Source organism: Schistocerca gregaria, chromosome X (genome assembly GCF_023897955.1).
Source record: "Schistocerca gregaria isolate iqSchGreg1 chromosome X, iqSchGreg1.2, whole genome shotgun sequence".
NCBI classification, from domain to species: domain Eukaryota; kingdom Metazoa; phylum Arthropoda; class Insecta; order Orthoptera; family Acrididae; genus Schistocerca; species Schistocerca gregaria.
The window spans coordinates 632,098,501-632,113,294 of NC_064931.1; the positions used below are offsets into that span (position 1 = coordinate 632,098,501).

At 37.7% G+C, this 14,794-nt stretch overlaps 1 protein-coding gene across 1 annotated transcript in view; it reads right to left on the reverse strand.

Moving 5' to 3' along the window:
- Positions 1-1,164: 1,164 nt before the first annotated feature.
- Positions 1,165-14,794, reverse strand: part of LOC126298766 (prostatic acid phosphatase-like) — a 50,325-nt gene continuing 36,695 nt past the window's right edge. The window contains exons 7-8 of the mRNA XM_049990219.1: positions 9,610-9,793; positions 1,165-1,437 (exon numbers count right to left, since the gene is read on the reverse strand). Of these exons, the coding sequence (XP_049846176.1) occupies positions 1,316-1,437; positions 9,610-9,793 (306 nt within the window). The 3' untranslated portion in view covers positions 1,165-1,315. The remainder of the gene's footprint in view (positions 1,438-9,609; positions 9,794-14,794) is intronic.

Sequence of the window (14,794 nt, forward strand, 5' to 3'; positions counted from 1 at the left end):
TTTGTGTCACCTTGTACTTAGGAACCCCCATCTCTCTCTCTCTCTCTCTCTCTCTCTCTCTCTCTCTCTCTCTCTCTCTCTCTCTCTGTGTGTGTGTGTGTGTGTGTGTGTGTGTGTGTGTGTGTGTGTGTGTGTTTGTTTTCCTTGTTAATAATGCTATTCACCACTCAACACTTCCCCCTCACCATTTTTTGTTTTCTTTTTTTACATTGATTGGCTCATATAATATTTCCATAACACTATATCTCACAACTGCATAACGTAGCATGGTATTTTACTTGCTGACTTCTGTTATGTTCCTATCATGTGAATAAGTGTAACATCTCCATTACAAATGACTTATGGTGTGGCACTACTAGATTTTATGTCAGACAAAAAAGTATAAAAACACATATTTTCACTTGTACCATGGAGTATAGCTGCAGTCAGTTTTCATGAATTATTTTTCTTAGCTGAAGTGGCTATGTACTTATTTTATTGATTTTATAATTACTTGGGCTTTTTATTCAGGTGTCAAAGTTAATTTAAAAATCATTGTACAAACAATGCAAATATATTTATATCATTTTCACCTGATACAAAGCACACATTTGATACACAAACCTAGCATGATCTGTTACTTTGGAACACACAATTTGGGAAACATCTTTATGATTTAGAATTGAAATTTTTTATGGGGGAATTAGGTACAGAGAAAGATGCTGACTTGAAGTGATTTATTCAGTCTCTCATCATTCTTGATTAATTGAAATAGTAGGATAGCCTGCCATTAGTGGAACCAAAAGAAACTGGTGCAATTCATTAATAAAATGAAGTAGTGTGTGGTAATTCATTTCCTGCATTTGAAGGGAAACAATGCTGCAACAATCCATGCTGAGTTGGTCAAAGTTTACAGCAACAGTGCACCATCATATGATGCAGTAGTTAGGTATTAGAGACACACTAAATGACTAAGAGGGAAATGGTAGACCACCTCTCTTGGACTTATATGAGAAATGGAGGCCAAAGTGCTTGAAGACTGGCTTCTTTACTTTGTTGCAGCAAATCCTTTAGTCATAACTGTTAATACATGTCACTAGTTAGACATACCATGAACTGTGAGATCATAATAGAGGTAGACGCCCCTAATTGTACAACACTTCAAACAAATTTCAAATACAGTAGAAGAAGCCAATAAGATCTTTCTTGTTTTGAGTAACAATACAATAAAATTAAAATACATGTCAAAACAAGGTAATATATAAAATTATTTTAACATCACAGCAAACTCAGTCTTTTTTCTTTATTTTTTATTGTAAAATTGAACGACATTGCTTCAGCTTTCAGTCTGCACTCTGTGGTAGTAGTATGAATCTGCATTTTGTTTTCGGCAGCAGTTCGTGCCCAAAAGAACTGATATTACCAACAGAATAGCCAATACTGTTGAAATGCCTAGAGCTGTAAATGAAAGTACATTCTCTCATTAATCTTTCAATACAACACATAAGGAAAAACAATGACTTAATGAATAATATTACTTTATACATGTTTAAGCTTCATACACAGCAAAACCCTACATTAAATGACAGACTTTTCCCATTTTAACAACAAACCAAATGATTTGCAACTGGGAGAAATTCCTCATTTGATACATTATTGCTGTTCATCATTAATGCTACTTGAAAGAGAATACTCTAACAAACTAAACAGGAGATACATTTTTTCAACATGGAGACATTTTGAAATTGTTTCCACACATGCCATACATTTAAAAACCAAATAACTGCTTATGCCAGGGTAAATGAGTCATAATCTACATTTCTCTTTCTCATTATACTACAGAAGGAAAAAAGTATAAAAGGGGAGGAAACTTGGCAGCTTCAAAGACTATTTAGTAACAATACGCAGTCTGAAGTGCATCAGATCCTACATAGTCTCATTAGACTTTGTCACAGCTTTGCGTTTGCAATTTGTGCATATAATCAACAAAGCCTTAGAGCTAAAAAATATTTTGAGCTTCAACAGTGTGAGAGTTGTGTTTATTTACTTAACGATTTTTGTGTAGATAACAGCCTCTTTAAACCCCTTTATTATTTAATTCTTTTTAACTCATATTTGCATAAAACAAAAACAGTGTCTTGTAATGTCACTGACTTGTGAACTGATGACTGCAGTTGAACATTACTTGATCTGTGAAATTTCAGCAATCAACTATAATCCTACTTCAAAGGCAATATAATCTGGGATTAATGTTGATGCAATGCAGATTTCTGAGGTCACCTTGATCTAAGGTCAATTGCTTTTATATAAAATGGCTGTAAGAGCTTTTATACCTTCATCCACATCTATCTGCCACTTTTATGGCCTTCCTCTCTACTTTCTTAGAGTTGGCCTTGATTCACAAACTTTTCCTCTCAAAGTTCCAGCAACCATCTTAAGAACATGTCTGAATATTGTCCTATATTTTATTAATCTTACAATGTGATCTCATTATATAAGACAGTCCAGCTCAATATTTGTTTCATATGCCCATTTGTCATTATTGCCCTGAATTAGCTCTTAGATCTTGTGCACCACTGTGCATTCAAATATTCTGGGCTGATACTCACAAGTACTCATTAATGTCCATGATTCACAACTGTAAGTCAAGACTGGCATGGTCATGACTTTGTATATTTGCAGTTTAACCTGCCTGTTTAAAAACCTGGATGCTGGAGGCCCTTACCTTCTCAAACATGTGGAAGCATCTAAGATGCACAGTCCTATATCAAGTTCTGTACATGTTAAAAATGGAAGCCTGCTGCTACCAGTTTATTCAGATCTATATTTCTATCATGTACTTGTTATTCATTTCAATGATACCAAGGCCCCCAAGTTTCTGTGGGTTCTTTCACCTCACTCTCTAATAAGCACCTTATTCTATTAATAACTGCTACAGCATTGGTATAAGCATGGCTATTGCAATGCCTGACTTAAAATGCTGCACTGGGTAGGGGGTGAGGAGGAGCAGGAGGATGGGTGGGGAGGGGAAAAAAACAAACTTTTCTCATGAATAAACCAAGACTACAGGACAACACCAACCCTGTAGCAGTAGTAACATTCCCCAAAGAAAGACTGAATAAGAGTCAGTAGACATCTTTGTAAGCACCATTTGGTAAAGTGGCTAAGGAAGTTACATCATCAAGTGGTGTCATATGTCTTTTATAGTTAAAAACACACCAATTAAGTAATTTCCATTCTGGAAAGATAACTGTGTGACTGTCTCCAGTAGATCTAGGTTATCAAGACTAGACTGATATGATATGAATATGGAAATGACTCTGGAGGTTTTGGAATTTGACAACCTTTATTAGATGGCAGTTTCCAAAATATTTCTTGTACAGATGTTGATAGCAACTTTCTAGAAATGGTTTGAACTTGTACTATCCTCATCAGGATTCAATATAGGAGTGTTATTGTCTACTTGCAAGTGTTGGGATACTGTTTATATGACTAGATTTTATTAAAACAATTAGCAAGCACATATTTTTGACCCAAGCACAGCTGACAACAGGCACAACCAATTTCATCAGGTCCTGAAATGATTTTCTCACTACAGAAAGGTGATTTCAGCCCCCACACAGAGACTAACTTGTTACAGCTTTCCTCATCACTGAAAAAGCAGTACAAGCTTCCTGCAGATGGTCTGGAATATTGGAATTTATCTGACTGTGAAAGTGATGCTACAAAAGTGATCCAAAATGGCTGAAGCCATATCTGTAAACTTACTCACCATTATCTCATTTCTCAAAATGGCTGTAAGAGGCGATGTACTGCTCTTACCAGAAATTCTCTTTATTGATTTCCAAACTTGAGTAGCTGGCATGGAATGATTAATGATACACAAGAATTCTTTCCTAGACCTCCCCCCTCCCCCAACCTCACCTTGCCACCACATTTCACTTCTGGGTACCTACAAGCCTGTCACTGATTGCTGAGTAATGTATTGCCCACTCCTAAAATGAAAAGATTGTCTTCCAAGTGGACCACTCTTTGAATAAATGCTTCACTGGTTTAATGAATCACAGTTACTGTGATCTCCCATTTCCTGTATGCTGTCTCAGTCTTCAAACACAGCTGAGTGACTGCAAAAATCTAGTTTGCACAGCTAAGGATTCATCTTGATCATCTTTATTCAGGCATTGCTATTTCAGGATAGCAAACAAATACTGGGAAGTGTACACTACAGTGCAAATCATTACAAATTCCCCATAGAGCAGGCCACAAGAGCAGATGTTAGCAGAGTTCCATATCATGAAGGTCATATGTTTGTAGACATGAAATTGGCAAGATGACTATTTGAGTAAGAGAACCCAGTATTTTATATTGGGCAGTGAATATTTTACAGTAATGAAAGTGATGTGGGGTGTGCACCATCTAAGTGTATTAAGGTCTGTTACAGTCTCAATACACACACGATTTATCAAATATCAACAAAAGCACTAAATTAGATTGTTTGCTGAAATTGCTGTTGCCTACAGGGAAAATTTAGTCATTGGAAAATATTTAAAAAGTGCAGAAAGGCTTGGACGTAATTTCCATTTGGTGTAATGAATGGTAGGTGTCTTTAAATGTGGACAGATGCAAGATAATGCTTACAACAAAGAGAGACCCTAATAGTATCTGACTACAATATTAGTGGTGAACATCTTGAGCATCACGTCATAAAAGTATTATGGGGTAGTGCTAAGAAGTGATATGAAATGAAATGGGATGGGATGATCACATAAAATAAGCATTGGAGAAGGCAGATGGAAAACTCAGATCTGTTAGCAGGTATCTGGGCAAGAGCTGTGCATATTTGTAAAGCAAACTGTACACAAGGTGCTTGTTGCTTGTGCATAAAACTGAACAGTAGTGTTCCAGCACCAAGTTTGTATGAAGCAGGAAAGACCACAGACATCAAACAAATTAAGAAATATACTGATATGATAAAAACAGATCAGTATAGCCCATATGAAAGTAAAGTTGCTTGTGGAACTAAAATGGGAAACCACAAAAGAAAGGCAACACACTTCTAGTGAAAACTGTTCAGTAGAAACCTGTCCAGTAAATTTTGAAACCTGTATTTGAGGAAGACTATGCAACCATTTTAATGTCACCAGTGTAGTGATAAGAGAATAAGAGAGGATAGGGTGTAAACAGAGGCTCTAATTCACAGCTGTCTCCAGCAAATACAGAGTTCTCTGCTAATATAAGATCTGTGTTTTCAGCATGTAATGGGACACCCGCTTCTAACAACTTATATATAGCTGATACCAGGATTAATTCCAAACCTGGTACAGGTGAACATTCTTGGCTGTTTCAGTGAAAGAATTTTATTTGATTTTGTATACAATGTATTACATTTCAGGCTAAAATGTACATAAAGAAATTAATTTATAAGTACTCTGTATGTATAGTTAAAATTACTCCTCTTTTAAAAATATTTGAAATTGCTAAATTTCTGGTATACTTAAAATTCATACTATTAATTGCACAATCTAACACTAATAATTAAATTTATTTCTGGATTCACTTACAAAATGATATATTTTAGCGAAGATTCTTCTTTTGTCAAAAAAGTTTGTTGGAATATTGTGAGTACCACAGAATATGAGTGGTGGCCCTGCTTCTGATGGAATCAGATGTGTGTTTGATTGTGTCATTAATAATGTAATTTGTGATGTGATAGAAGTGGAAATTGTTAAGATGGCATGAAAAATGTGACAAAGAATAAAATTCAAGAATAATACAGGCAAAGCTTTGTCAGTTATTTAGTCATCAGGAACCCACAACGTTAGATCAAAATTTCAGCCGCAAGAATGTACCCCTAGACGCAAGACTTGGAGCCAACAACAAGAAGATGAAATACAGATAAGTAAAAAGTTTTTCTTTTGTATATCAAAAGCCTCATGAAGCTTTTGAAAATAATGAAGAGGCTAAGAGAAATTTAATGGTGATGTGCTGGAGGGTAAGATTACAGCAATTAGCAACTGGAGAGACGTACAAGGGAACTTGGCCTGGTAGTCAATGTCAAAAAGACCAAATATCTGGCAATAACCAACCAACAAAACCTATAAAATCTGTCATTTTTCCCTTGGTCACTATGTGAATGGAATTGGGGCAGAGAATCACTAATCTGGTGCAAAGTACCTTCCAATATGGATTTTTCAGCAGCTTGTGTGTGTGTGTGTGTGTGTGTGTGTGTGTGTGTGTGTGTGTGTGTGTGTTTTAAGGTTATGTACTGGCAAGTATAAAGCACACATCTGTATAACTGTAGTACCCCAGCACAAATTTGTTGGCACCTTTAAGCTGTCATCTGGAGGAAACCCAAATGATCTTTCCTATTCAAGAAATTTCAGATCTGCAGCATTAGTCATGAATTCAATCAGAGTGCCATAACAATGGAATCTATTTTAGCAGGAAGGTTTGTTTCTGTCTTTTTTTCTTTTGGGTATGAGCCAGATCTTTTAGGAAAGTGTCTTAAGACTTGCTGTTTCTATGACATGTGTGACAAGCTATAATTCACAGTTGTCTCCATCAGATACAGAGTTCTCTGCTAATATTTACAAGACTTGTGTTTTCAGCAATTAACAACTGGAGAAAGATATAAGAGAACTTGGCCTGGTAGTCAATGCCAAAAAAGCCAAATATAAGGGCAGTGACCAATCAACAAAACCTACCAAATCTCAGGATAGCCGACAAAGGGTTAGAGACTTCAAGTACCTCGGATAAACAATTACAGAGACAAATGATGACAGCAGTGAGGTGAAAGGTACAGTAGCAGCAGGCAACAGATGCTACTTTGCCACACCACCCATGCTTAGCAACTCGCTTCTATCACAAAATCTAAAAGCCTCATTTACAAAACAATTATAAGACCGGCTGCTACGTATGGTGCCGAGATGTAGTCAATGACTGCAAATGAGGAAAGGATCTTTAGCATTTGGAAGAGAAAGGTTATGCATAAAATATAAAGCCCAATATACGGCCAAGAAGGTTGGCACACCCATACAAATGCAGAACTAGAACGATTTTTTGGAGAACCTGACATTGTTGTTACCATTAAAAGAAGAAGATTGTGGTGGGCAGGTCACATGTTCAGAATTAAGGAAGACAGAACATGTAAGAAGATTTTTCATGTAAAGGCTGGAGGCAGACAACAGAGGGGACATCCCAGAAAGAGATGGGTGGATGGAACTGAAGCAGACATGAAAAATCCGGGTGTCAGAGGATGGAGACAGAAAGCCATGGACTGGCTAGAATGGCAGGATATTGTGATGCAGACCAAGACCCTTCAAGGGCTGTAGACCCATGGAGTGAGTAAGTAAGCAAGCAAGCAAGCAAGCAAGCAAGCAAGCAAGCAGTTTTCAGAAATTGTTTCTTTTTACAAATACTCTTATTTTATCGCAGAATGTGGTATGGGCTGATATTTCCTTTTGTTTCACTGGTGGTGATCTCCGGGTCCCTCATTGGCAAATATGGGATTTGCTTTGCTGCTTTACATAGTAACTGAAGCAGTATCATCATATGTCTATGAAGCACTATCTAACTTTGCAATGGTTTTCTTGAGAGCAGAAGTAAATGTAGTAGCAAACACTGGGAGCTGACTGACTTTAATTACTTTTCTTAATCTGGCATAAGATATTCATTTGTTGACTAACAGCTCTTTAATTTTCTTTCTCCTCAGTAAACACACAGTAGACCTTGTACCACACTGTATGGTTGCAGAAGTAACTGAAGCAAAATGGATGGAGGTGGATAATGTTCTCAGCTCGTATGCAGCTGATCCACATTTTCCACAGGTTGCTTTGCCTCCACATGCAGTAGTTGTGTGTTCTAACTTTTGACAATTGTAGTAAGACACATTGCTAATCCTTCCTACTCATCCTTCACTTTTGATGCTTGAATGTGCATAAGATCTAGTCTGTCGTAAAATCCCTGTGAGGATTGAGGCCATCACATCAGCGTATTACACTGGACTATCACCCTAGAATGTTTTCTATAAGGTGCACACTAGTCTGCTGATATGACTGTCCCAAAAAATTCCGTGCCTTTCTCTATCCTGTAGTTTCACTTTGTATCAAGTTTTGATTATTCTCTCTTTGCATAGGACAAATGTCTTCAGCTACTGTGTTTTGTTTTTTACCATATCTATTGATGGCATTCAATTCTGTCCGCTGAAGACCCATATTCTTTCTCACTAATCAACTGGAAACAAAATGAATTATGGATAAAGTAAAACAATCTTACATGAAAACCAAACAGTGTTTCATTTCAATATTTACAGATGCATCAAAGAATAAACATTCTTATGATTTTCATCTTTTAATAGATAGACTTAGCAACTCATGCTCTCTCTGCCAGCCCAAAAATAAGGCACAAATATTTATGAAAATGCCAAAAATAGAGATATTACACAAAACATCTTTCATAAAAGAGAAATATGAATTTCGTATCAATTTCCATTACAGCCAGTCAATCCAAAAAATAAATAAAATGCTAACCCTACATTTATACACACAAGTGGTAGGCAAAATAAAACTAGCCCAGAAATATTTACAATACAACTCAACCAATGTTTTCTGGCGTTCAAACTCCTTTCAGTTAGGTATGGTTTTTATTCACAGTTGAGTCCATTTCGCACCATTCTGCCACAAACTTTTGCATTACAGACTTTTCTGGAGGTTCTACCAAAACACCTGCAGTCTTAAACTTCTCCATAAATAGTTCTGCTCATATTTTATACGAACTGTGCAATGCATAACACCTGACAATGAAGATATACGGTTTTATTGTGGGCACCATTTTATGTTACATTCAACAGGCCACTAAACATGTCTGCTCCTCTCACTCACTTAAATGTAATGATGCAAGGTACTAAGGTCAGAGTATGCAGGAGATGCATATACATGTGACAGCACACTTATCAGACTTTCCAGAATTTACTGTGAGGGGCAGTTCTTGTCTTCATTAATAATGATAAGTTCCGTATCAGTCTTAGAAATATTTTCTGGGCCAGTTTCATTTTGTCCACCATGATGTGGAATTGACCCTTGTTAATGAACATGAGGACTGACTATCGCATAACATGTTTGAAACCTGATTCCAATGCACCCGTCAATTCCTGTCAGATGTCTGTGCATCTCCTGCATGCTCTGTCCCAAGCACTTCACCTTTGTCATTATGTTTGAATGTAGGAGAGGAACAGATGTGTTTAGTAACCAGTGGAATGCAACACAAAACTGTGTTCATGATAAAACAGTGTATGGGTGTCATCAAGTTTTATGTGAAGCACAATATGTGGAAAACATCTCTGGAACTGTTTGTGCAACAGTTGAAAACTCGAACTGCAATACAAAATTCATTTGCAAAATGGTGTGAAATGGGCTCTGCAGTGAAGAGAAACAAAAAGAGAAGAGAACAGAAAGAGTTTGAACACCAGAAAACATTGTTTAAGTCTTGATGTAAATATTTTCTTGAGTAGTTTTATTTTGCCCATCCTGTATTTTAACAATCATGCTCAGCCATTTCAAATGAAAATATTATATACTTGACATTTAATTACAAACTCTTACAATGGAGGAACTCATTGAAATAACTACTTACTTATTATCGACAAGAGACTGAATTCGAAATGTTCTGCTGTAGATGACATCAGGCATTCCTCCTTCCAGTCCTCAGGAACAACATTTTTTGTCAAATCAATAAAATTTGCTAATGGACATGCAGCTGTACATCCTGGTATGGTAAGTAGAAATGGATCCTCGTCAGTTGTGTTTTTGTAAAAGATCTAGAAACATACATAGGCATGCAGAATTATTTGTCACTGTTTTAGTCACATAAAACAATGCTAAGAAAGAAGTTATCCTTCCTTGTATGAGTCCAGTATCTTTTTGCTGCAGCTGGTATAATCTTAAAAAACTCTGCAATGTTATGTTTCCCTGTTTCTCACATTGCTACCACATAGTGCAATAAAAATTAAGGAAAAGGTAACTAATAAACAAGGTAAGTATAGTCACACCAAACTTAACATTGCAGTCATTTTCAGTCTCATAATTGTTCAAAACTTGTGTGTGTTATAAATAAATATGAGGTTTCTAAAGGGCTCAGATGCATAGCTATTAGCCTCTTTAAACAGCAAAGCTACACAGGTAATACAAGGGTGAAACTGTTTAAGGGCTGTGACACTGTCATGAAATGACTTACCGAACACAAATAAAAGAAAATGTTGCAGTAGAGCATCTAGAGAAAATGTGCAGGTAAAGGCTCTCCTGGGACAAGAACTGTGTGAGAAGATGTAACCAACCAATCCCCCCTCCCTCTTTCTACAGTGATGCCAGTACAGGAGACACTCTACAAGAGGAAAAAAGAACATCAGTAAAGTTATCATTAGTGATAAGGAAAAATAATGTAAGCATATTAACCAAAAAATTAATCACCCAGGAGACATCTCAATAACCCGACCTCAATTTGGCAAGAAAGAGTCCACACCTTCTTTGGCTATGCCATATCTATCTGAAACTCTAAAAGGCCATTACATCCTTAGAGTCACCAAATTGAGAGGATGTTGACTGTTAAATTTCACCTGCTGTTCAACACATCCCATATATTTTCTAGGAGGCAGATCAGGCAATGTAGAAGAAAGGGCAACAATTGATCACCAAGGATGTTGACATAAACATCCTGGTTTGTGTTCACGATGACCTGAAAGAGCGAGCCCTAGTTATGGTGTCCCACATCATTTGAAAGGAGACAAAACTGCAGCTTATCAGACAGCACTACAGGCTTCAAGTCAACCACTGTCTTGTTTTAGTGTTATCTGGCCCACTAAAGATGTGCAGCTGTGTGTGTCACTGTCAGCAACGGCCCTTTACAATGTACCTGGCTCCAAATGTCCATTGCTTGGACCCAGTCACTTAAGATGTCTAACAGCACAGTTCTTATGCAGTGTTACATAGCCACGAGTAGTAAAACATTCCTTAAAGACATGTTGGACCATCCATGTTGACACAACAATAAATGCAGCAACTTCATTCCTGGTGTGGCCAGTGGCACAACACACACACACACACACACACACACACACACACACACACACACACACACACAACATTAGTGATGGTGCATCACATGACACCTGGTAACAGTTCTCTTCTACATCATCTACAGCACTCCATAGCAACCAGAGAGCTCAATTAAGGGGGAGGGGGTGGGGCTGTTTTGTCAGGTGTACTCATATATGGATTTCATGTGTGGAGGTAAGAAACAGCATTTAAGTTCGAGCAGTGATGGAGCCATATGAACAGCTTCAGAGGGCAAACTTACAGCAAGCTGCATTCTCATCCCAAATCCAAAGCATACTGCTGAATTGAGTGGCTTTAAATCATGCAATAATATCCACTTTCCCACAGGAATATTAAAATACAGGTGCTTTTGTTGAAATACAAGTGCTTTAGTTGCATCGTCAGCCGTCATGACCAAGACTGGTCAAGATGTAATCCAAGGTATGGGCTAAGTCAATCTTTACATTCCTTTAGGCCTCTCAGGGTCTTTTGACAGATATACTGAGGGTTCTCTCACTTTAGTATGTAACTATGCCTGAGTTAGGTATGACCAATATCACTGTGACATATGGATACAGCTTCTCTTCAAGAAGGTAAAAGTGATTTTCTCAATTTTTGGTGGAACCTTCTATCAATCGAAGTTTAGTGGACTGGATGTTGGCCAAGTATTGCTACTTATTCCATCATGTAAATACTACACACAGTGGAAAGAGGGTGTTACTCATAAAATGTGTGTCAATAAATACATAGCAGCCAGTCATATCCTTCTTGGAATTGACAGTATATCTGCCAAGTAATGGAGGACTTAACAAAACCTACAGCAATGGATTTCAGGTACTTGGTGTCACCCCATTCATACGAAAGGCCAGGGATACAAAACAGGGAAGCTAACTGTGGAGGGTGGCTGAGTTACTGGAAGTAATAAGATCACCCTGTGCTGTTCTGTATGTTTTTGAATGGTTCACCAGGAAATGAATGTTGATGCCTTGGAAAAGCCTTGAGCAACAGAGATGTTTAAGTTTACAATGAATCTTAGTGAAGTAATTTATTCAGAACTGTTTGCAGCATATCTTGCAAGGTGGTACACCTTTTTCTGCAGGGAGACTATTGACAGAGCTTGCATGGAAAGTTCCAGTCACAAGACAGATTCCATTGTGAGATGTTGGGTCCCATAGGCCTATAATGAAAATTGCTGTGGACCCATCTATAGTCAGAGCTAAATCTGTGCTCGGTGAAATTTTATTAGAACTTGTCAATTTCCTCTCCAATAGATGTTTTTGAAGAAACAGTGAGTTTAATTTCTATGTACGGGTTGACTTGAGCTACTTCATGGTGAGGCGACCAGTTCAGTTTGAGGTTGAACAGCAGTCCTTAAAAGTGAAAGTTGTAGACAGCAGTTGGTTGCCCAGATATATTTTGAGGTGTGGGAGGGCTGATCAAATTCTGTAAAAGTGCATGACCCATGATTTTGGGATCATAATCATGTCTCCGAATAGCATTTGAAGATAATAATGGAGCAACCTCTCCTTCAGCATGGCGATGCCAGGCCACACACGAGTGCTGCAGTAGTCCCACACCTTGGGTTCACTATCATCTTCCATACAGTCTGAACTTGGCCTCATCCAATTTTCTTCTGTTTGCAAAACTTAAACATCTTTGAGGATTTCACTTTGATCGTGAAGAAGTGGTGCAAGGTTAGACTGTGGCTCTGTCAGTAAAATAAAACATTCTACAGTGCCGGTATCAACAAGCTGATGTCTTGTTAGGAGAAATGTGTTATTGCCAGGGTGACTATGTCAAGAAATAAATATGTAGACATGAGGAATAAAGCTGTAGAATGTTAATAAAGTTTGTCTCATTTAAAAAACTATACGAGTTTTCACAAAGAAAATTCAGAGAGATTACATTTCAGCACTCTCTCGTAAATAATATTTAGGTGATTTGTGTACCTGAAGGTGAGATTCAGTGGCTCACAATGAGTCACCAGTAAATTAACGGTATAAGATTAATAAACCATAAATATTGCGAGAGGTTGACCTACACACAATCATTATTAAAACACATCCACAGAAAACCAGTCTGCCAATATGGCTGATGATCATTGTGGTGAAAATTGTTTCAAGGCCCACATTTTGGCATTAATACATCACCAGAAAATCAGCCAAGTCAAAATGATTCTTACGAAGTATTTCTTGGTCTAAAATTCTGGTATTCTTTACGTTTGTTAAGTCACAGTTTTGACCATTCCATGTGACATGCAATATATCGCTACCAAAAATCCTGCTTCCATTGTTTAATTAAATCATGTGCTTTGGCTTGTAGTTATTTACAGATAAAGTTAGATAATTGGCACACGGGTGTCTTTATTGTTATGGTAATACTATTCATCGATTTCTGATGACCTAAGTTGTATTTTTGTGAATGACATGGCCCTGACTTGTGCCGAGAGGGTCTGAAAGAATAGAGTATATTATTTGCCGTGTGGCTTACTACATCCATTCTTTCTTTCATCTTATCAACGCCCCATTTTAGGATATCTTTATGTGCGCTTTAGAGGAGTATGTATCCCAACTGGATTTTCACAGGGATCACGACATTAGTGTCCAAGTGGATCTTGATAAAATTATTCAATAATTGTTACTGTCCCACAGATTACTGTGGCCATGCCGCTGGATCAAAGGACTGCACAATGGTAAGTGCCAATACTCACATGACAAAGGTTGAAATCCAAGAGGGACAGTTTGACTTATATTATTTGCAAACTGCCTACCTACACACATGATTCTGTGTGTTGAAATCACCTAACGTGATAAAGGGGTAAGTAACTGTTGTAACAGCTCTTGCATCTCCTCCTAGACATCATTATCTGGGTGGAGGTATATGTTGTAAACCATTACAAAGGTATACAGTTGGATTCTAAGGGCTACAGCTTCCAGAGTGGTTTCAATAATAACTGACTGCTGAAAGTGGACAGCTGCCCCAACATGTAATGGCCCCCATTATGTAAATGCAATTGTACTAATTTTTTCACTGCAGGTAGGTGTTTTCCCAATAACTATGTCACTATAACACACGTGGTGAAGAACAGGGACATCCGCTGCTTGAGTTTAGCCAAGTAGCAGCAGTAACTCTTACAATTCCATTGAATGACCGTTATGAGAGATGGAGCTGAAGCATAAAAAGTGTCAGGCAGTTGGGTTATGTTGCTGTTTGTTCCCCAGTTTCCTTTAGTACAGGTGTAAATCCATATTAACACATCATTCTACTACTGAAGCCCCAAGGTTAAACCATAGACTCAAAGCAGTTTATGGTTTGCACCTCTTCCTTTCCCACTATTGCTTGTTTTCCTTGATACATTTTAATTCTAGTGATTGATTTTGGGTTCCATATCCAGATAACAAGATCACTGGACAGTTCTAATTCCCAAAGCCCATACCCCTTTCTCCCAATAATTGTTATTGGTGTGTGAGTTGGTTATCAAACAGAAGAAGGATGTCCTAAATACTTATTGTCCTCTCCAGACTGACTGGAGAAGAATGGAGGATCTCTGGCTGTATCAACAGAGAGGTATGTGCTGGTTGGTATGGGTAGAATGAACAAACGGCAGTAAGCTCCTCCTCAAATGGGCTTAGTAAGCAGTTCAAGGTTTTGAACATAGGCGGTGTTAGGTACAACCTTGGCTAAGTTAATGATCATTTCAGCTGGATGAAGCCATCTGTATATTTCTC